This window comes from Lagopus muta, chromosome 1, assembly GCF_023343835.1.
Source record: "Lagopus muta isolate bLagMut1 chromosome 1, bLagMut1 primary, whole genome shotgun sequence".
NCBI classification, from domain to species: Eukaryota; Metazoa; Chordata; class Aves; order Galliformes; family Phasianidae; genus Lagopus; species Lagopus muta.
This window is the reverse complement of record NC_064433.1, coordinates 6935510-6959351: the sequence shown is the minus strand read 5'-3', so window position 1 is coordinate 6959351 and position 23842 is coordinate 6935510. Positions and strand designations below refer to the sequence as shown.

Sequence of the window (23842 nt, the reverse complement as noted above, 5' to 3'; positions counted from 1 at the left end):
CGCTGGCCGCCCAGGCCAAGCGCGCTCACAGCGCCCCCTAGTGGCTCGGAGTGGCAGCAGCGAGGGAGTGTATCGGGCGGCTGTGACCACGTGACGGGGGTGTGACAGCATGACGTTGTCACCGATGGCAGGGCCTGCGAGAGCAGCGCAGGGATGCTTCGAGCATTTCTTCCTTAGGTGCTCAAATCACGCGAGGGATGGGTGCGGTGTGGACTCCCTGCATGCGTACTAGAAGTAAATCCTGCTGCCCTCATTAGCCGGGGCCTTTATCACTGTGACATAGGCTGGGAAATAGCATAAAAAGATGCTGGTCTCTGAAGTTCCTCTCTTGTTTTCCTTATTGACTGCTTTTCACAGAATCACAGAATGGCCAGGATTGGAAGGAACCTCAAGGATCACGAATCTCCAATCCTCCTGCCTCAGGCAGGGCCACCAACCTCCCCATTTAATACCAGACCAGGCTGCCCAGGGCCCCATCCAACCTGGACTTGAACACCTCCATGGACGGGGCATCCACAGCCTCTCTGGGCAGCCTGTTCCAGCACCTCACCACTCTCTCTGTAAAGAACTGCCCCCTGACATCCAACCTAAATCTTCCCTCCTTCAACTTAAAACCATTTCCCCTTGTCCTGCTTTTATCCACCCTTTCAAAGAGTTGATTCCCCTCCTGTTTGTAGGCTCCCTGTTAATGTTTTCTCCATTGGTAGCCATCTTGTGCCTTGGGAAATCTTAGAGGTCCTCAAGCAATGGATAAGAAGTCAGTTATAGGCTTAAATTCATCAGGGCTGCACCTTACTGGAAATGTTTTGAAGGCCAGCAAGCAGTGCAAAGTGAATACTGCTGTGACCTTTGTCTAGGAGCAGCCTGGCTGATGGCTGCACTTCCATCTCGTAGAATCATGCAATATGCCGAGTTAGAAGGGACCCACAAAAATCCTCAAATCCAACTCCTTGCTTCACACATGACCAGCCAAAATCCAAATCCTAGGTCTGAGAGCACTGTTTAAACTCCAGCAGCCTGGGGGACATCACCACTGCCCAGGGCAGCCTGTTCCATGCCCACACCCTCTGGTGCAGAACCTTTTCCTAACAACCCCAACCCTGCTGACACAGTTCCCTCGGGTGCTGGCAGTCCCCAGAGAGCAGAGCTCAGTGCTTGCCGATGAGTTTAAGGGTGTTTTTAAGCCTAGGCTGGAGGGATATGGATTAGAAATCATGCCCTGCTTTACCTCAGGCTGGAACGTGATCGCTCTGCAATGAAGAAGCGGCAACAGCCCTCCTATGCTTTTTCATAGTCCTCTTAATGGAAATTATCTCACAACTGATGGTGAAAGGATCTGAACAGGTCTAAGCAGAACGGCCTGGGGAGGTGTGCCCACACTTGTGTCAGGACAGAACAGAGAGGCTGTGGAAATGCTCTGTGGTGGGTTCTATGGCAAACTAATCTGGATGCTCACATAAGAGTGACAGCTGCCTCTTTCAATCAGCTGCAATGTGCACAAAGCCTCATGCCTTTCTTTATTTCCTGCCTCAATCTCTTGTTCAGGTTTGACATTGTATCTCCATTAGAGTCAGTACAAAAGGAAAGAGGAAAGATAAGTGACCGACAGTGTTGCCAATAATGCAATTAGTCTGAGATGGTACCTCATCCAGAGGCTTCTCTGGTTTGTAAAATTCAACGCAAACCAACAAAGTAATAGTCAAAGAAAACAAATGAACAGTTTAGATAGATCAACAGCTCTGGCTAGCTGTTTTAACACTCTACTTCTAAAAAATGTCTAAAAGTTTTCTAAAAGTGACACAAGCATCCACTTGATGCCCTTCTTCCACTACTCCTGACTCTATGCTCATTTGCCTTCAAGCCAAAGTGTCATTTAATGTATATCCTCTCTGTATCAGAACTGGCATCTTGTCCCATGGAAGATAAATGACTATCTGCAAAACACAGTATCTTCAAAAAGAACTGCATTCTCTATATAAATGTGTACGTATGTTGGCCTCATGGAAAAGTTCTGTGAGGGCATTCACTAGTACTTCCCTGAAGGATGAAAGGAAAAACATGTACTAGTTGTCATCCATTTTCTCAAGACTTCTCTTCCTGAAGAGATAAGGAACTCTTCTGATGTCTAATAAGAAGTATTTCCTTCCTTTTCTTTCTTTAGCAACACAAGGAGATCCAGCCCAGCTTGCTCTCTGATTTCCAGAAGGGCAAATCTCTTTGACTCCTCTTTGCCTCAGGCTCAGGGCAGCATTTTCTGTGGGACACGAATCACTGAAACAGTTGGATCGAGCCTTGGCTGGAGTTGGCCCAAAGCTTCTGTTCCACAGAACATATTCCTGAGGGTATATCTGTGCTCATCGTTTGTTACCGTCTCCGTCTGCTTCATTACCTATCTCTCGTTCTTTGCCTATCTCCATTGAGATGTGCTACCTTGTTGTGTACCTGAAAACTCCATCTTCAAAGTCATGGCACTAAGGCCAGTTCACTCCATGGGCTCTGCTCCTTAGACAAGGTGGCACAGACACGCTGTTCTTTCACTCCACAGGACCAAGACGCCAGGTGCACCTTTGCTCTGAAGAGCCCTGACCAAAGAAACTGCCCAGCAGCGTGCTATGAAAGCTCACGATTCCTTCGCTGTGCTGGCCCCTCACCCCTGCAGTGATGCTTTAGATGACATCAGTGCATCAGGTATTTTTAGCATGTAAAATGGGTGCTTTTCCAAGATGTATTGCAAACCGTGTCTTTCTCATTTATCATACATGGCATTATTCTACTCATTAAATTCAATTAGATCACTGCTATAACATTTAGCTTGACTATTTTCTACTGCTCATGTTTTGCTTTTCAGGGCAGTGCTGCTGGTTTAGTACCACGATGCCTGTGTATTTCTATCTCACATGTGATTAATAAATGTTATATTTGCTGTCAGGCTGTAGCCAGGCCCTTAAGCTCTCCCAAAACCACTTGCAGAGTCTTGAGAGCTCACTGCAGCTGAGCTCAGTCTGGAAGCAATAGTATTACTAATGTTTTCTCTATATCCAGGTTTCCACAGACCTCTGGAACAACCCCACAGAGTTAACCACAAACCTACTTTGAAGTAATTCCCTTCACAACATTCCATATTAAGTCAAGACTGAAAAGGTAAATCTAGAAGCTACTGAAAATCTTGGAGCATTCACAAGAGCCTTGTAAGTATTAGAAATACAAGCTTAAAACATACACGAGGTGTTTCATTCCAATTTCTTGATGATTAACTGATTGCTCAGCTTTATCTGCTGCAAGCCAACTGTCAGCTTGCAGAGAGATTATTTGAAGGCAGCTCAGAAATACATCATTTCACTCAAACAACCCAGATGTCATCTGTTTGCCAAAGTGGTGAAGCCGATCAGAATGATTTTGGTTATACTTAGTTGTTACATCCAGCTTATATTCAGCTTTATATTTGGTTTACATTCAGCTGTTTTCAGGTTGTATTCAGTATTTTATGGGTGTCCACTTTCCCTTTCCTATTTGATATTAATACAGGGAAAAAGCACAGCTCAGCCACACACAGGAGGCAGAATTAATGCCTTTTAGCTGACCAACTCTGCAAAAGAGTTCAGGTAACACTGGGAACCTCTTTCTGATAGGTATGTGGTTCCTTTTATTCATCTTCAAAATACAAAATACAAAGAAGACATTTTATAAAGTTGGTTTTATGCCATGACCAAATATGTTTACCTTTGGCAATAGGACTCTGTGTCCAGTCTCACTCTTTTATTACTTATTAAAGTAGCCCTTAACATTTTGGAAGGGATGAACCCATCTAGTTCCCCATGTTCAACTGGTTTGTTCACAGGTCACCTGCAGATATGTGACAGCTGCAGCACCTTTGCAAGTGGCATATTCCTAAAATTCTTGCACTGGGGATGCGGCCTTTCCCTTCGCAAAGGGAATTTAAGACACTCATAGGTTTGGTTTTCTTACTTACCTTTCAGAAACCCCTACCCAGTAGCACATGATCCCCTGGAGGTCATAGACTGAGAAACACCCAGCCGGGGGGATAAGGAAAAAGGATAGCACTCCACGGGTGTCCAAACACCACTTACAAAGACAAGAAATGCTCAGAGAAGCAATAGCAGAAAAAAATCCCCAGCATTTCTAACAGAGGTCTTCAGAAGGATATGACAGCTGTGCATCATTAGGGCTAAAAGAAGCATTTTGATTTGTTTAGGTTTGCTTTTTAAAGCTTCAGTTGGTTAGCTCTCATGGCAAATGAACCTCACCATTCCTCTCTGCTGGGACAGACTTCTGTCATGCCCCAGAATGCTTGGGAATGTGGGGACTCCACAATGTTACTAATTAGTTAGGCTAGCATGGCTTTTAGAAACGTGCTTGAAATAACTGTTTAAATGATAACTATCTTCTGGTTTTGATTAAGGAATATTTCTTGCTCAGGTTATCCAAAGGACACGTGTCAATTCCCATCCCAGCAATTTTATTTTCTGTGAAACTGAGGTCATGTAAAAACTCATTATTGTTTCTCAAAAGCATCACATTTAAGAACAGCTAATTATCACCAAACTGGCAGGTATGGGAGATATCTCAGGATAATTTTGTTGTTTTAAGAAACTGTGCCCATCGCTCAGTTTACAGCACAGTGCCATCAGAGCCCCTGGTGAATCTGTGTATCAGGATCACAGACTCATAGAGTCATAGAATGGTGTGGATTGGACCTCGAGGATCATCAAGTTTCAACCCCTCTGCCACAGGCAGGATATCACCAGGGAGACTGTGCTCATTTGACAGCATTTGAAACAGACACTGACCATTTGTCAGTGAAATCAAAACGTTGCAGGATAATGGTCATGCAATTTATATATATATATATGTCTGTAAATCATCCTCATTGATGTCACTTCAGCAGTACAGGGCAAACCACATCAAGTGGGGAACAGTTACTCTCAGTGTAAGTCTGCACGACGGATAACCTTGAGATTTTCCAGGAAAGCTGCAGTAACAGGACTAATCCCTGCTACTGCAGACTGGTTGAATTCCATGCCTTGAGCTCTAGATCCACGCCTCTGTCTCTCTCTTGCAACTTCCCCGAAGGAGGGTCTATGCACCGCAATTCCTGTTCATGAGACATTTTATCTGTATTCAAATTAAAGGTGAACACACACAATGGAAAGCTTTAACTGCCAAACAGCTTTTGGTGGATGGTAGAAAATCTCATAAAACATCTGGTTTTCTTCTATTTTTGTGTGAATAGAAGATAGATCTTTGAGTGTATTATATTTTAAAGTTTGAGTCCTTTAGTTTCTATCCAAACCAGGTAAGACCTCTCTGTTGTTACTAAATGATCAAACCTCAGTGCTGTCAGTTTGATCCCTGCAGGATTTGTCCATCTCTGACAAAATACCCAATCCAGTACACCAGCTGCCTCAGTAGAGAGGTCAAGGACTGAAAGGTGACGGAGTCTTCAATATTTACACATCTTTGAAGGTAAATCCAGGGGGAGCCACTCTAATGAAAATGCTGCTGCATACATCTCACTGATGAATAAAAGCATCATTCTCTGATGTTGTCAGTCTTCGGTCTGACACAGATATTAAATTCACATTAAAAAGTGCATGTGTGAGTAGATTTTGAACCACACTGTGCTTTGCAATAAAACTTGATTTTTTTGGACTGCTTTTCAGCAGGCAGGTAGTTATAAACACGTCTTCAACTATTTTCCCCACCTGAAAAGCAAGTACTATTTGAAAACATTTAGGGAAATTGAATGCCTTAGTAGGAGCTGCAGTAACTTTTCTTGAATTTATTTTAGCTTACATCAGTATTCTGAGCTACAAGGATTAGAATGTAGCAGAGAGACTCTCGTTGGGAGCGGGGATTGAAGGAGCCGAGGCAGCAGCCTTGCAAGTTGACAGGGATGCTAATAGAGCTGCTGCGGAAGTGTGGAGAGCAGATCAGAGCAGCTGGGTGGGCTGATAGAGGGGATCAGGGCAGCCCAGAGGAGCAGTAAGAGGATCCAAATAAGTGGATTAGTAGCATACCAAAGCCCACATTACTTTTAGTTTGCAAACTCCCATTGATTTTAGTGCATGTGCATTTAGTAATGTGTGTGTGGCAGGAGAAATGGAGGAGGATCAAGGCAAAATCAAGACACTGAGAGCATCTCCCCGTGGCAAGCTGAAAACAGTAAGAAGGCTGAGCTAGGGGAGCACAGCATGATGTCCCCACATCAGTCTCAGTCAGGACCTAGAGGAGGACAACTGTAGTCGGGGCTCCTGCAGCCTGCAGCCTCAAGGAGCTGACTAACATTTCTAAATGCTAGTATTCCTTCAGCTGATTCTGCATTTGTTTTCTCTCTGTACCTCCAGTGTCTGTCTCTTTTCAGAGTTGCAGTCTTGCATCTGTCTTCAGCTGCGATGAGTGAAGCAAACAGGGGCATAAATGTAGGTATGATCAGCAGCACAGCTCTCTCTGAACTCTTTCTAGAAGATGACTTGTTGGGCTGCAGGACTCAGTGCTGAGCTTGCCACAGCTTGCGCCTGTAGTACTCTTCTGTGATGGGACCCTCAGCCTAGCTATGCTCAGCCTCTCACCATTAACACTGACTCTGAACTACCCCAAGCTTAAATGTGCCCTTTCCTACAGTGCCAGCCGGAATCTATACTTCATAGACAGAGTCTCTTCATCTCTTTAGACAGAGTTGGTAGTGATGCAGAGAGACATCCAGACTTTGCCAAGATTTCTAAGCGCTTTTATTCTTTATATAGCACCAAAATTTCACAAAGTTCCTGGCAAAATAATGAGCCTTGCTCACACTGCCCTCAGTTATCTTGAAGCATCCTAGGATTTAAGTGACAAGTAGAGCAAAATTTGCACAGCTTATGATTTCTGCACGTTGTGGAGAAGCACAGAATTGCTATGGGCACATTTTTCCACTCTTCCACATTAGCTTTCATGAAAAGTTATTGAGACATTTTCCTCTTTGTTATCCAACCAAAATTGGCTTGGATACCTTGGTCCCACTAATCCCAGAATTCTGATTTGAAAACAGACCTACTCTACAGAAGAGTTAGTAGAGAATCATAGGATTACAGAATCATAGAGTGGCCGAGGTTGGAAGAGATCTTAAAGATCATCTGGTTCCAAACTCCTGCCATTGGCAGAGTTGCAATCTTAATATTGATTATTTTACAAGTATTCAGTCAAAATGGATGGCTGTCAGACTTTGACTTTTAGACTACAATGCCCTTCTTTGCAATTTTACACCAAGGTCCATGTAGAATGATGGAAGGAAAAGTCTAGCTTTACAGTAGAAATTGATTTTGCAGCCTGATACAGAAGTATACAGAGGGCTTGTAACACACACACAAAGAACACTTTGTACATAGGCTCAGTTATATTCCTTATTGTTGAGCCAGTTCTGGAATGCTTTAGTCTGCCTGGGCTGGCAAGCAAATAAAAATATTGCTCTGTCCTGTAGCTTTTTCTTTTAAATTTATGTGAGGAAGATTAATGAGCGAGAGAACAGACAAAAAATTGTTTCAAAATAGTGTCCCAAAGGAAAGCAGAGTGAGAATAGAGGCATGCTAATATGTCAAATACTTGAAATGTTACAAGGGAACTTACTGGGGACCAGAAAACAAGTTAAACTACACTTCTATGCTTCAGACTTCATCACGGCATCCAGAAACCTACTTCTGTATTGACCCAGATATGGTGATACTGAAAGCCCCCCAGAAGGGAAGGTTAGCAGTAAGACAGTGTGACATCAAGATGAGTTAATTACTTTAGACTGGAAGGTGAGAAATAGTACTGCCTACACATTTTACATGACCACAGAAACATCACTGGAAACCTGCAAGGGAAAATTGCTACTGCAGTTCATAAAATCTTCAACGATATTCATTAAACGTAACTAACTGGAATAGCTAACCTATTAACCTGTCACCTATGCAACTCCTGATCTCTAATTTACCTCTTCACTCTCCTCCTGCTTTCTAATGCCACTTTGAATTTCCTCAAATTCCAAAAGGAGTAGAAATCACGTCAAAAATAGGACAGCCAGCAGATTCTTTCTGCTCCTCTTGACCTTATGTTGATTCCTTGACATGGAAAGTAAAACCTCAAATCAAATCATCAAGTTTTTAACAATTTTTTCTGTACAGTTTTTTTCATCTGAAAAGTTGAAAGATCTCTTCAGAGGGCTGTAATGTTCTCCTCAGTTCTAGGATTCTTCAGTCATTTTTGTCCTATACAATCCCATTCTATGAGTAAAAGTCAAAACATTGCAACTGACTGCATGCACCTGTGCTGCAGATGAGTCTGGAATCAAAGGAATAGTTTAGGACATCCTGATGTAAAGGAACACTGCTGTTGTGAAATATTGCTGAATAATTATGTTTAATTGATTAGTTCTTGATCTACATGTAAAATAAATTAGTAATTACACAAAGCAGATTATTGTCAGAAAAAAACTAGGATCAGTCAGAATGAGGAGGGGATGTTTTGAAAGTAACAATAAAATCGTAACTAGGAAATTGCCAGGGATAATCAGGATGACTTGAAATATGTTGCAAGATAAAGCCTTTATTTAGTTAGCTAATTTCGAGGCATTTTGAAATACACATTACTCAATGGCTGATCTGATTGAGGAAATACTTTGTGACTATTCTTGAGCATGTGTAAAAGTGTGCTGAATTTTTCGTATTTTCTCCAGGAAAAAAAAGAACTATGGTTTCTTTACGTAATGATAATAATCCAATATTAAGAGATTAAATGAAATAAAAGATGAACCTAACAGCTGACTGAACTGTCCTTTGGATCTGGTACGCTTTATCGTAAGTCTCTCTGCACCACAGAGGTGCAGCCAACTAGCTGGAGTGACACAAAGTAGCAAGGAATTAAGGCAACTTTGTTTCTCCAGCTACAATAATGTTAGAATCAGCTAGATCGGGTTGCTCAGAGCCCCGTCCAGCCTGACCTTGAATGTCCTCAGGGACAGAGAATCCACCTTCACTCTGGGCAATCTGTGCCAATGCTTCACTACCCTTACCATAAAAAAATACATTGGAACAGTGGCCCATAGCAAACAGACAGTCTCAGTCTAGTTGTAGATTACCAGCCCCAGAACACCCCCAAAAGAGGCTTGCAACTTACTGCAGATGGAGACTACAGGAGCTTTTGAGTCCTTGAGGTATTTTTTTCTACTTCATGGCTGAGCAACATTAGCAGTACAGGATGGAACAGTTGTTTTGCAGCTACTGGATCCTCCTACACATTCTGTGGATAACTAGAAGGCTTTGACCTAAAGTCACCTTGTCCTAGTTTCTAATTCACTTTTATGCAGATGTGATTGCAGGATCACAGCCTTGGTATCCAATCTGGCTAATACTTTCATAAATGAACACCACGAGATTTACTGATCCGAGTAATCTTAATTGGGCTTGTTTGCAGGAGAAGCTCATTCGGCATGCAGCAAAGAGGGAATCTCTCAACAGACACACAAGAAGCAAAATGAGAAATACTAAGGAAGAAGGGGATGTGCTACCTTGTACAACATTGCTTGAAACTCCAGCGTCAAGCATTCAGACTAGAACATCGTTTTGAATTGTGGATGTTCCTTTAAGCAAAAAAATCTAATGCAGAAGAGGAAGAACTAAAAAGAAAAAAATAACAGTTGATAAAGTACTTTTTTTTCATAGTTTACATCCCAAAATGCTCCACAAAATTGAATAAGGAAGGAAAAAAGAACTTTTTATTTTGGTAGCACATTCCAATGGCGAATGCAGGATAAGGCCCAGCACGTGAGCTGGACAGTTCACGAAGGCCTTACGTTCCATAAAATTCTCCTACTGTCCCAATATGGATGAGAGTCAAAAACCACGTTTCAGCAGTGCTTTAAGTCTGATAAATAAAGTTAGCAGTTAGCGGACAGGAATCAGCAGATTGTTTGAGACAAAATATATATGTATATATTTGTACACTAAATTCAGGCGCAGTGCTTCTTGATCTCCGATCTGACTTCACTGCGCTCTCCCAGAGATTAATTGGACCCATATAATTTAGCAAACAGCATCTGACATCCAACTACCTTTGCTGCTTCAGCATTCACCCAAAAATATGTAAGGCAGGATTTTAAATAGTACGTTAGCCCAGTTTCCTCTTACAAAGTCTTACAGCAAAGTTTAGGAAAATTCCAAAAGTAGCATATTGATTGCCTCTGGGATTTTCCACTTAGCAATTTAATAGAAAATTACACCCTTACCCAATCTGCGAGGTTTCCATAACCTCCCTCATGAATTTAATTTTCCAGAGTCTAATAAATTTTTACCATTAGGCATATTTTCTGATATTGCTTCACCATTAAGCCCATTTCCTGATCTTGCTTTTTTGGAACTGTGGATACTCTCCATGCGGTGTTCGGACAGCACCTTCCACAGGTGAGTTCAGGTCTGTGTCTACAAGCACTGCTACGATACAAATAATATTGCTAATGATCGTTATTGTTACTATTAACTAGTATTAACATTCACATTTGTTTTCCTCTGAGCAATTTTCTAACCCCAAGCGATGGGGTCAGTCAATACAACTGGAGCCAGTGGAATTCTCCTGGGCTCCCTGATTAGACCAAGAGATTGGCTTCTGCTCGAGTGTGCCCATGTAGCTATCTATCACTTACTCCTCTCCTTGTCACGACAGCCTGGCCGCATTTAAAACACAAGATGAAGACTGGGAGCTGTGTTTTGGTTAGCTGTAAGTCTGAGCGCTCTGTAGGCATGCTTTGCTGTGAAAACTAAAGCTGCACCAGAAATGCACATAGTGTAATGTAAGTGAAATAAGTGACCCAGAAGCATGGCTGGAAGCATCAGCTGGTGGATAAAGCACTAAGTTTGGCTGCATCTGAATCATCCATATGGCTGCGCTGACCTACTGGGTGATGGTCTGAGGGCTGGCAGGTGCTTCTGCGGAGGACTGGGACTTCTGTTATGGGATGTCATGTTTAACTACTGAGTGTGAATGCTGGTGTCAGGGCTCAGCGCACTCCTCACCGCACTGCAATGCCAACAGGCACATGGCTGTAATGAGCTCGTGGGCTCCAGCCCAGCCCTGCTCCTGGGGTACATAAGCTGGATTTTGCCCAACTTGCACAGCAACAACTTCGACCACCACAGAGTTCACAGGCTGGGATCGCCTCCTATCACCCCGAAAGTTGCCCACCGGCAACCGGCCCTGAGCAAGCGGCGGGCCCGGGGCAGGCCCTCAGGGAGCCCCGAGGCGGCGCAGGCCGCGCCGAGGGCCGCCGCTCCGTCGCAGCAGCCGGGCACCTTTTGCCCGCGGGCAGCCGGGACCGCGACGCCGAGCCGCGGCCCTCAGCTCGGAGGGAGCGGCGGGGCGAGAAGCGGCGGCGGCGGCAGAGGGAGCCAGCAAGCGGCTGTGTGCAGGGGCGGGCGGGAGGCGGGGGACACAAAATGGCGCTGCCCTCTCGGCCCCTCTCCCTCCGGCCACCCTCCGGCCCCACGGGGCCCGGCCAGCCGCGGGGCCAACAGCCTCCCCGGCCTGGCGCGAGGCGGCGGGCGGGCGGGCCGGCTCGGCGGCGGGCGGCGGCCTGCGGAAACCGGCGGGGCCCGCTCGGCGGGGCGCGCCGCCTTCCCCCAGCAGGTGGCAGCGGGGTCCCGGTGCCGGCGGCGGCAGAGCCATTGCGGGCCGCGCACCCGGCGGGGGAGGCGGCGGCGCCGCTGGCCGGCATCGCCCCGGGCTCCCCCCCGCCGCCGCACCCCGCTTCCCCTCAAAGTTTGGGGCGGCCTGGGCGGGCGGGCGGCGCCGCGGGGAGGCGGGGGGGCCGGAGCGAACTTGTCCCGAATCCCTTTATTTGCAGTTGGAGCCGAAAGCTTCCCGGGCTGCGTTTATTTTGCTGATTAAAAAGACGGACCTTGGTCCTGCGGCTCCCCGCCGCGCGGCCGCCCTCCTTGCTCCCCTCGTCCCCTTTTCCTCCCTCCTTTCTTCCTCCTCCTCCTCCTCCCTCCCGCCCGCACCATGGAGTTTACGGAGAGGAAGAGAAGCAGGAAATCCCAAAGCTTTAAACTGATCAACGAAGGTAAAGTGGCGGCGGGGAGGGGGCGGCTTTGTGCCGTCGGTCTGTCTGTTTGTTTGTGCCTGGAGAGGACTTTTGCATAAACGGGGCCGGGTTTGGGATCGGGCTGTTATGAAATGTGCGTGCTCCTTTCCCTTCAGCTCGGCTGTGTCTCCTCGTATTTATTATTTAACTCTGGAATCAACTCTCCCAAGCGTTGCAGCTCTGCTCTTCTTTATTTCGTCGTATTTTTACCTCCCTTTTCTCTGGTAAAATACGTATGTGTGTGTGTGTGTGTGTTCTGCGTTCTTCAAAAGGGAGAAAATAACAACAACAAGAAAAAGCCACCCCCAAAGGTGGACGTGTTTTGTTTCTTTCCAAGGAGATCTACCGAATAAAGTTGGATCGCGTTTCATTGCAAATCTTCCTTGTAGGGGGGAAAGGTGAAATGGAGAATTTGGCGAAATAATGACACTTGGGCAGCACCGGAGCTCTTTAGTATTCAACTCCTGTGGGTTTGTTGTGTGTGTGTTTTCCTCCTCTACACACGTATTTCAAAGCGAAGCCCCACAGAGGTGGCTTGATTAAAATCCACGCAGCTAATTAATTGTCCGTGGGTGAGGAGGAATTGCTGGCATGCAACTTGTTCGCTTGGTGCGTCTTTGCTTTTCGGGGGGGAAAAAAAAAAAAAAAAGACTATTTTAAAAGAGATCCCTGGGAAAATATTTTGGATTCATGTCGGGAAAGAAACGCAGCTCTCTCATTCAGTCCTCTGTGTGTTTTTGTGTGTTGTTTTTTTTTTTTTTTTTTTCCTCTCAAAGCTACAGCTGCTGGAAGTCATTTTAACAGGTGGACTTCCAGCCCCAGGGTTGGTGTTGGCTGAGTATGCTGTGCTGCTCCAGCTGATTGCCTCTTTTGTCCTCATTGATTTGGTGGGAGAATTTTTATTTTTCCCCTATTTTTTTTTTCCCTTTCTTGAAGTCTTGAGCTGAAATGTCTGGCAGAAACGCTGCTTGTGTGTGTCGTGCATGCCAAGTTCAGGGCAGGTGACTGCTTTGGGATAATGTCATGCTTAGGGATGAATGGGGGGTGACTTTTGGTACTTGCTGAACTGGGGGTGAGGTCTTTTAAAGGAGTGTGGCAAAATCAGATGAGAAGAAAGGAAATGTGAAGGTGGAAATGAGCTCGCTTGAAATAACTGCTTTAACTCTAGGAGGGTCTGGAGCACTGCACATGCTGCTGCTCAAAATAGAAGAACAATGACTGGCCAGACTTGTCTGAAATTCATTGGAGGTTCTGTAAACATCAGCAGAGCCACCGGAGGGGTTCATTTCTATCAGGAATAGGTTTGGTTTGTGGGCTTTCTCAGCATCAGATGTTCTGAGGCAGTTTGTGCAGTGCTGGAAAGTGAAACGCGCAGGCGAACAAAACTGAAATTGAAGCCTTGGTTTTATTTCTCTCCTGAAAGTGCTGTAAAAAGAACATGTGCTCTGTCACAAATGTATTAATAGCATGCAAATTCTCAGTTCTAACAGGATTAAATATTCCTCAGCGTGTAAGGTGATCTGTTTAACTTTGTTTTAATTGGATAAATTCATTTATGGTGGTTAATTATTAGCAGTTCTTACTTTATCTGGGGTCTGGTTTTGGATGTAGAAATTCAAGTAGAAAGGCATGCTGAAAAAAGCACATCCTGGAGAAATGTGTTCGCACTTTGAGGGCGGAGGGCATAAACATCACATTTTGTATGTGAGTCTGTTCTCACATACCCTTCTTCTATCACAGTTGATTATGAAGATAATTATGGATAAATAGTTGTCTCTTGTAATTGGCCTTTGCCTCTTGCTGGAGTCGCTCAGTAATGTCACAGTTTAGTGTTTACTGTTGTGAAATTGATGTGGATTTCACAGCGCCTGGACTGTGACACGAGGCATAAGAAGGAAACTAAAGAGAAAATGGGATGCTGGAGCGGTCTGTTTGTAACACAGTCTGTTAATAACCCTTGCATATGAGGTGCTTAGTCTGTCCTCAGAAGCTTCAGAGCACCTGATCAGTGTGATGAGCAGTGAGCAGCTTGAGAGGGAGTGCACCTCTGGGGTGCAAAGCAGTGACTTCCAGGCTGCAGCTGCAGGGCAGAAGAGGACGGTGCCCAGCTGGACACACAGGGAAGTGCTAGAGGAGAAACCACGTGTAAGCTGTATGTCTGAGGTGTACAGATGTGTAAGTCATCTAATTCTGAGTTCCTATGTGTGTGCTCTGAGCAGAACTTGCAAATAAGAAAATTTGAAGAAAAGCTAGCGGGCTCTGAGTGCAGTCTGCATAAATTCTGTACTTACAGCCTTTACTTCCTCAATACTGCAGCTCATATTTCACCTTTACCCCATACATGTCAGGCAGCCCATACACTTTTCTCCCTCTGCGTGGTTCAGAAAACCCCAACACTACATGGTTAGCACCTCACTGCTGACTTCAGTATGTTCCTTTCTTTACCTTTTTTTTCCCCCCAAACTTGCTGACATGTCTTTCTTTTGTGGTGCTGCATTATACTTGATTCTGGTTTACTTACTGGGCTGTTCCTCCTTTTGAGCCATCAAGACAGTCACACTATGCAAACAAACAGCATGTAACAAAAAAATGTTTGACTTGTTGGAGACCTTTAGAATTCTGTAGCTGATTGTTTCATCAGAAAGGCAGGTGTGTTCCTCTTCGGAGGAGGAGCTGCTGGTTCTGCCCTTCCTTTTTCTTGTGCCTTTTAATTGAATCCCTCCAAATGCTCTTCCAGGAGTTAATCCCCACCTCACTTTTTGTGAGGCAGGTAAACGTAAGAGCTGGTTTTCAGAGGGGCTAACAGAGTGTTGGGAGGGCTTCAGCTCTACAGGGCTTGGTGATGAGGCAGCTATTTCAAGACACTGAATATATTGTTCAGTCTTGAGTGACTTGCCTAAGGACAAAGTGCGTGCGGGTAGCAGTCAGAAATAGAATCCAGGAGAGTTGCCCTTAGATATATATATATATATATATATATTTTTTTTGCTTGTAATTACGATTCTTTCTGTATACACATGTAAACAAAGCTGTTTTTACTGCACACGTGCTGATGATTACAATGGAGACCCTCACAGCAAAATATTCATTTGAAATACATTTAATTTTTTTGTGTGTGTATCCTGTAACACCTCTGAATATAAGATGCTTATATGCATTTTTTAGGGTCGTAGTGGGCGTTAGTTTCTGAGCCTCCTTTCCTCAGAATTCAGAGGCTGTTGCCATTGGGGTATGGCTGAAAGATGCACCTCTGATGTATATTGCTGATTTTCTTATTGAGGTGAAGTTTGGAAGTTTTCCTGGTTTCTAGGAAGGTGGAGTTTTCACTGTATATCTCCTTTCTGTCTGTAAAGCAAGAAGCTAGATAATTGGCATCTGGTGGGATAATTTGCTGTGAAAATGAACACAGTAATTTAGGACAGGCATAGCTGTTCCCTGAAATCTGTGAAATATTTTATCTGAGCTCTCCAGTGCGAACAAAGTTGTTTTTATTTTTATTTTTTTTAGGAGGTGCTGATACAAAGTGCATTTTCTGTGGTTAATTTGATGTACACGAAATAAACTGTAGATATATTGATAAATTATGCAGTAAAACTGTAGCAATGTGTTCAGTGTTCATTTTTTCCAGATCACTTGAGTTCTAATTTTTTTTATTGTTTTTCATTCCAGATTACCATCATGAGATATATAAGATCTCTGACTACAGCAATGATGTTAATGGGGAGACCAAAGAAACACAACCCATTTCTTTAGGTATGTGCTCGTGTTGATTAATTTCAGAGCAACGTAGTGTGGCCATTTGCAATTAGGGAGGAAAAAAAAATCTCTGTGCAAGCACAGGAAGTGCCTGCCATTGTTTAATATGACATTCTTTTCAAGACCCTTTTATTCTCCGAATTGCCAATATATCCTTTATTAATGCTGCTAAAAGTTGTAATTTCAGACGTAAATGTTTATTAGTGTCTACACACAGTGCTAATTATCACTCAGTCAGAGAGCCAGATGCTGACTCTGCAGTTTTGCAGCTCTGTGCTCACCCCATTTACATTGCATATTCGCTGGCATGCTTCACTGGCAGTAGTTTGTGTAATTGGGGTATTACATCTTTGACATCTGGATAACAGAAATTCAATTTCCAGGAAGCTGCTATTTGTTTGGTTTTGCTTCTGCCTTGGGTGGGATAGAGGATTAATGTGCTGTCTTAATGTAATGTCCTTTCACCTCTGTAGGCTGCTTGCTAATCCTGCCATGGGAAAATTAAATTAAATCAACAGTTAAAAATGTGTAAAGAAAACTGAGAAGTAATATATAGTCTGCAGCAAGATGTATAGTACAGCATGATAGGACTAGTTATCTGTGAGCCTTTATTTTTCCTGCCTGTGTGCTTCTTATCCTCCATAACTCTTCTGCTGTAGAATGTGTCTTCCTGCTTCCAGACCCCCTCTATCCCATCAGGACCTCTTTGTGAAAGGACAGTGAGCAAAATTCAGAGGAATCAGAGCAAAGCTTTGAACTGCAATAATGACTCTTACCATACAAAGCAAACTCTTGGTCGCTGTGCTCAGGCTTTGAACAAAGCAGATGCCTTCAGAGCAAGAAATTTGGGGCTGTCTGACTCTCCTTAGCTGCAATGCAAGCCTAAACATTTTTTTAGGGTGATTTAAGGTTTCTGCAGTCTGTGTGTGTTGCCCCCTAGAGTCAGTGAGAAGCGCTGGTCCTGAGCATGTGAAGCAGAACCTGAAGTTGAGCTGCGGCTAGAATGCCTTTGTCTCCTTAATTCACTGTGCCATCTGCTCTTCTAGAGGTCAGCAGCAAACAGAGAAAAGAGGGACATCCTGGACAGTGTGGAATCTTGTGATGGTTAGAATATTTACTCAGGGATGAGAGCAGTGTTAAATTTCCTTCTTAGCTTCTCACCATTTGAATTTTGAGCAAATATTACTTCCCTACACTCACTTCCAGGGAGAAGTGTGAAGATGGCCACTAAACTTTGTTTGGATTCTGTGCTGTGTGTTTTCGGTGTGGTCTTATTTACTTTGAATGCTTTTTCTTCAACCATAAGCCATGAAGAAGCTTTGGTAGGAGTTAGGCATCTAGCTGTTAAAGCCAGCAGACTTCTAAGAATGTACAGGTGCTGACATTGGTGCCACAAGTCAGACCAAGTGATTTGGTTTAGTTGCATCCTCTCCTGAGCATTTGTTAATCTTCTGAGGACAGTCTTGTTTAGTTGAAGGTGTTGAAGCCCAGAATTGCAGTTCTGGAGCCTACCTTCAGCTGCTATGAAAAGAAGGTACTTATTTTCTAGAGATGTCCTGAGTTTTCACTTTCCATTGATTTGACACAACTTATAGCTGTGCAGGATTTGTGAACTGAGAGCTCACTTGGCTTTCTCTGCTTTGTCCTCAGTAGCTTACATTGGCGTCCACTTTTATCTGGATTCTTAATGACAAAGGCAGTGTCATGAGATGCGGACAAAGCAGTGGCAGGAACTGAACTCAGCTGAAAGTGCTTAAATTCTGAGCTCCCACCTTTCCAGAGGAGAACTGAGGTGGCTGGATGTGGCATTCCAGTTTTTCTTCCAAAAATTCTGTGTTGCATGGGATAATTTTTCATTCTCCTCCAGGGACGATGGGAGAATGATGCCTTCCCAAGCTTGGTGTGCAGCCTAATAACCACTAAGGCTGGAAAGACCACTAAGGTCATCCAGTCCAGCCATTGGCCTACCATGCCCACTAAACCATGTCTCTCAGTGCCACATCTTCCCTTTCTTTGAACACCTCCAGGGATTGTGACTCTACCACCTCCCTGGGCAGCCTGTTGCAGTACCTTACCACTCTTTCTGAGAATAAATAAAGACAAGTCTCAAGTTATAATCCCTGCTTCACTTAATTTTGAAGATTTATGCCAAAAATCAACCTGGAAGTGTATCCACACAAGTGCTCTGCTGTTGCTTTACAGTCAAGTTTGTTCTCTGGTGGAGGTGTTTTAACTGATCCATGAGATGACTACAGCTGTTGAGGCCTCAATACGATGCAGCCTTTAGTATGTAAATGGCTGTTAAAATATGTCACTGAAACTATTCACTGCAGAAAAGGGGAAATGTTAATGTCATTTTGCAAATGAAGCAGTGAAGCTTTCTGGGATGTAATGTGCACGTTTCAGTTGTGTGCTCAAGAGATGTGCCCATGAGAAGAGGGGAGATTCTAAGGTAAATCACAGAATTGTAAGGGTTGGAAGGGAGCTGTAGATATCACTGAGTCCAACCCCCTGCAAAGCAAGCTCCTACAGCAGGCTGCACAGGTGGGCATCCAGATTGGCCTTGAGTATCTCCAGGGAAAGAGACTCCACCACCTCCTTGGGCAGCCTGTTCCAGTGCTCCATCGCCCTTACTGTGAAGAAGTTCCTTTACATACTGGTGTGGAACTTCCTTTGTTCCAGTTTATGGCCATTTCCCCTTGTCCTGTCCCCACAGGCTGCTGAAAAGAGGTTAGCTTTTTCCTTTTGACTCCCATACAGATGAATAAGTTGAAGAATTCTGTTTGTCTGGAAAGCTGCATTGAACCTAGATGGTACTTTTTTTTGCACACACGTGGAAAAGATGGCTTTGTGTAAATGGGGCTGTGAATTAGAGGGAGCTTGGGCTCAAGAGCAGAGTGGAGCTCGAAGCAACTTCTGTTGGCTACATGAGTGTTAAGCTCAACTACTTTTAAATGGAGCCTGGTTAGCTTATGAAGTTTAAGCTTCCATGTGTGATGCAGAAGCTGTTTGTGGGTGATGTGGTAACCTGTCATCTTTTCTGATCCCTTGCTCTGTTAAGATGATAAATGAGAATTTGCATCTTTCTGAGCAAAGGATGCACAGCCTCTGCAAAATTTGGGATCAATATATTGCTACTGTGTTTTGTAGGCAAGGACTGCCATCTTTTATGTTTTGAAGGGAGGGTTTATTTGTCTGAAATCAGGAGAGTGCTCGGTCTGAAAAGAAGGAGGCAGCCCAGAGTGAAGTGCTTAAACCTTGGATATGATGGAGATTTAAGACAGACCTGTTTTCTGCTTTAACCAGTGATCAGCATCAGCGTTCTGTCAGACTTGGAGATACTGACCCATGAGGGGACATGTTCTATGGACAGCCCTGGTTAAAGGTGGCTTGTCTGTGATTATCTTTTGCATATACCACATTGGATAGGGTTTTTGTTGTTGGTTTGTTGGTTGTTGTTTTTTTTTTTTTTCTTTTCAGTCATAATATTTTATTATCAACACAAAAAGAAACGGAAATATAATATACCTCCAGGCTGAATGTTTTTACAATGCTTTCAACTTGAAATTCAGGCTCTATGTTTGAAAGGTTAATGTAGAAAACTAATTATATTATCCTGGTAACCAAATGTGTGATGAGACATTTGTCTGTGTAATTAACAGTGAAGAACTTTTATAGTTTCATAAAATTGAATGCTACACACAGTGTGCTTGGAGCATTTGTTTTGGAGAGATGTCCAAAGCAGAGATGTTTATGACTGATATAAAGTGAAACTGAAATGTGCTGTAATGCAGGTGTCTGTGCATTTTACAGCATTTCACATTGTTGAAATGGAAGGCAGCAGATTAATAACTTGACTGTGTCATGATAAAATAAAGAATGTGTTCTTGGAGCAGGGAAATGATGCATAAGTTACTCACTAATTCCAAGAATTTATTCTGTCCTAGAAATAATATCCTTTGCAATTTATTCGTAGAGGAAGAAGTTGACTTCACTGTGAAGTTCCTTGGTACTTTTAATAGAATTATATCCCAAGTATGATTGTTGCAATAATTGCTTCTATAATTAAGACTGCACAAAAGATCATTTGAACATATATAAAATAAACTAACCTTACAGAGCATTTCCCTTTGGGGTTGAAGTGTGATCTTGACCTAGGATATTTCCAAGAAGAACTTGGTGCACGTCTGTTATTATTATTTTTAATTATACAACCCCAGTGGTACATAAATGCTCACTTGTAGCTTCATGAGATCTGATCTACCTGATACAGCTTGGCATGGAGTTTGCAACTTCTGCTTTGGATCTTGCTGGGCACTGCTGAAACAGTTGGACCAAACAACTGTTCAGAAGAGTTATTTTGTTGAGGTGCTTCTTGGGTCACTTCTGATTCATCCCCCAGCGGTGCATAACGCCCGAAATTCTGAATGGTCCCGGGCTCTGACCCTTGGCTTTGATTCTGTGGATCAGTTTGCATATACTGATGTTTGGGATGTTTATTGGGGGATGTTCATTAACCCCCTGGGCCTTTCAGCAGGTGCAGGTATCAGTAAACCCCCTTGTTTCATGCTTAGTTTTGGAGTGGGGTGAGGTCTAATTTCAGGGTGCTTCCCTTTACCTGAAGATACAGTGCGGTGCTTTGTGTGATGGCGTGAAGAGAAGTGCTTCTAAATGACATTTTAGAGCAGTGGTAAGATGCCTTAACTAGGATTTCTTAACTATCTCTCTGTCTGCTAGGGGTAGTGAAAGTCTCCATCTCATAACTCACATTCCTTGCCTGTCCCCTGACTGCATTTGTGACAGCTGCTCTCCCTGTTGACTTGGGTCTTAAGATTTTAATTTGAAAAGCGTGTTGTTGTCTGTGCTGCTTCACTGTAGGCTCTTACGTGCCAGCTTACATGGGGATCGCTGCTTTGACAAGTGTGCACTTCTCCAATCAGGTTGGCTACCATTGCCCAATTCATGTTATCCACAGAGCAGTCACAACAACTTTCCATTTGATTTTGGAAACCTTTGATCTGATAAGGAAGCATGCACGTGGCTCCTTTGTTTCCTCTGTGCTGAACATCACCATTTTCAGTTTCAGGAGCAAGATAATAGCAGCAAAAAGAGCTGTTTGAAAGCTGGAATTTGATACGGATGTAGTTTTGCTGAGAAGGGCTGCCTAACTTTCTCCTAGGCTAAGTGTTGTTCTCTAAGGAGCCATTTGAATACCATGTGATACTCACAGCAGTGCTTTGGTCACTGCAGGCTGTGCACCGAAGGCGTGTGCCTCCCCCATTCCCTGCAGGGCTCTGAATTAGCCCTCACAAGTTCTTCAGATGCAGGCAGCTGAATTTTGCTGGCCCTGCTCCAGGCAGAGCGGCATTCAAGCGGTGCCTAACGAACTGGCATTTAATATGTTTGATTATATAACCTGCATGCTCTGTTGCAATTAGTTCTGAGCTCTTGAAACTTCCATATGCGCCGCCTTGTTCTTTTCCCTCACCTCTGAAGCCCTGTTTCATTACAAGCCAGGCACATACTGTCAGCTCACATGTGTTTGTCTAGCGGCCTCTTGCTGCTTTTCTTACCCTCAGTGATTTCTGGACTCGTTCACAGTTTGACACGAGGGTGGCAGTCTCTGAGCTACAACATTCCTTCCGTGGGCAGCCTGATACGTAGCCAAGGAAGGAAGTTTTCCTTAGGAGTTGTTTGCCAGAATACAGGATAAAATCTGACTTTTTATGAGGTCGACCAGTCATGAATATTTCCCAAAACATTTATCATAAGTGCTAAAAAAAAAAATAAAGAAAGAAATGAACTTCAAAATATTGAAATCCTCGAGCCAAAAGAGTGTTTGTTGTTTGTGTATGTCAGAGGGGAAAAAAGATGTTATACAGCCTATTGGCCAACCTTCACTCCACTCATTCATACATCCAGTTCAGAAGATGTACATTAATTACATATTTGGTTACCACTGTTTTTTTGCTGGAATATAATTAATGTTTTAACATATGGGTGTGCTTGCATGCCATTTTGTCACTGTAGGTTGCACTTTGATAGTATTTGGCAAGTTATTTGGAAAACTGTGATCTGTTTGTAGGCATTTAGCCATATTTGTGTATTAAGTTTAATATGCATAATAGTGGAAAATGTTCAGAAATATAGGAGCAAGAACTGAATTAATGAATTATCAATGATACTTTATTAACTAAGGTTGTTAACAGTTCTGTTAACGGATGTCAGTCATTACTAGGACACTTGTTTCAGATTTGTGCATTTGAAATCTGGAGCTTTCAAAGCAGTACGCTTTAGCATTGCACGTACTTTCAGTAAGGCAAGTGATTGAATTTAATTTAGGGAAGATTACTTTTTATGAATAATTGATTTGGAATTTATGAAAAGATTTTTGTCTTTTGTTGTTTTATAAAATCAGAATCAGGCCATCTGAAAAAAAGTTTGTATTTAGAGGGCCATCAGAGAAATGACTATAATAGTAACTTCTTACAGAAATTGCTAATTCATTTCTGTTACTAATATGTTCACCTGTAAGTTCCTAAACAGGGCTGTAATTTGCCATGCTTATCTATTTTGAGCAATACTTAGCAAATGAACTCATTGCTTTGAAATAAAACCAAAGGGATTATTATGGTCAATCTAAATAGCAAAACCTTGGCCTTCAGTCTGCTGGTAGGAGGCCTTCCCACCTCCCCAGGAGTGCTGAGGAATCCTCAGTGTGCCCCCATGTGGCTTCCAGAAGAAGGCTGGAATACACACCAGCATAATGGAAAAGTCCCAAAGAAGGAAGAGACATGGAATTTTGGCTTATGGGCTGGGCTGCATACTCCAAACACTGTTCCTCCCAGTCCTTGCTGCAGTCTCAGGAGGCTTTTGCAGATGGGTGATACAATTTTTTTTTTTTTTTCAGTGCTTTGGTATCCTGATCAGCATTTGGAAAGGAGGGCTGGCTTTTAGAGTCATAGAATAGCTTGGGTTGGAAGGGACCTTAAACCCCACCCAGCTCCAGCCCATGCTGTGGGCTGGCTGCCCCTCACCATCTCAGGCTGTCCAGGGCCCATCCAACCTGGCCTTGGACATCTCCATGGATGGAGCATCCACAACTTCTCTGGGCAGCAGCACCAGTGCCTCCACTCTGAGTAAAGAATTTTCTTCTAATATCTAATCTAAATCTCTCTGCTTTTAGTTTAAAACCTCTTCCCTAGGATGTAGCAGTTTGAGCTTTGTTTTTTTCTTGGCACCTGAGGTTCCTTTTTTTTTTTAATTTTTTAAACTTATGTTGTTGTTGTTATCTGTGAAGATGATTAGCAGTGGAATTGCTGGTAGCAGAATGCTGTCATTGGGCTCAAGCTAGCAGGCAGGTGAGATAGAATCATAGAATCCTTAGAGGTGGATGGGACATCTGAGAGCCATTTAGTCCAACTGCCCTGCAGTGAACAGGGACACCACAGCTAGATCAGGTTGCCCAGGGCCTGATCCAGCCTGGCCTTGGAAGTCTCCAGGGACAGGGCATCAACCACATCTCTGAGCAACCTGTTCTAGTGCCTCACCACCCTCACTGTGAAAGACTTTTAACTTATATCCAACCTGAATCTCCTCTCTTTGAGCTTGAAGCCATTTCCCCTTGTTCTGTCACAACAGACCCTGCTAAAGAGTCTGTCCCCTTCTTTCCTGTCGATCCCCTTTAGATACTTGAAAGGCCACTCTTAGGTCACCTCACAGCCTTCTCTTCTCCAGGCTGAACAGCCCCAGCTCTCTCAGTCTGTCCTCATAGGAGAGGTGTTCCATTCAGTGGATCATTTTTGGCTCTCCTCTGGTTGCACTTCAACAGGTCCACATCTCTCCTGTACTGAGGACTCCCCATCTGGATGCAGTACTCCAGGTGAAGCTTCACCAGCACAGAGCAGAGGGGCAGGATCAGCTCTCTCACGCTGCTGGCCACACTTCTTGTGATGCAGCCCAGGATACAGTTGG

At 43.7% G+C, this 23842-nt stretch overlaps 1 protein-coding gene across 2 annotated transcripts in view; it reads left to right on the top strand.

Moving 5' to 3' along the window:
- The first annotated feature begins 11704 nt into the window (after nt 1-11704).
- BEND7 (BEN domain containing 7) overlaps nt 11705-23842 on the top strand; it is a 46925-nt gene continuing 34787 nt past the window's right edge. For both annotated transcript variants that reach the window (XM_048963098.1, XM_048963090.1), the window contains exons 1-2: nt 11705-12091; nt 15782-15865. In XM_048963098.1, coding sequence (XP_048819055.1) covers nt 12031-12091; nt 15782-15865 — 145 coding nt within the window. In that variant the 5' untranslated portion in view covers nt 11705-12030. The remainder of the gene's footprint in view (nt 12092-15781; nt 15866-23842) is intronic.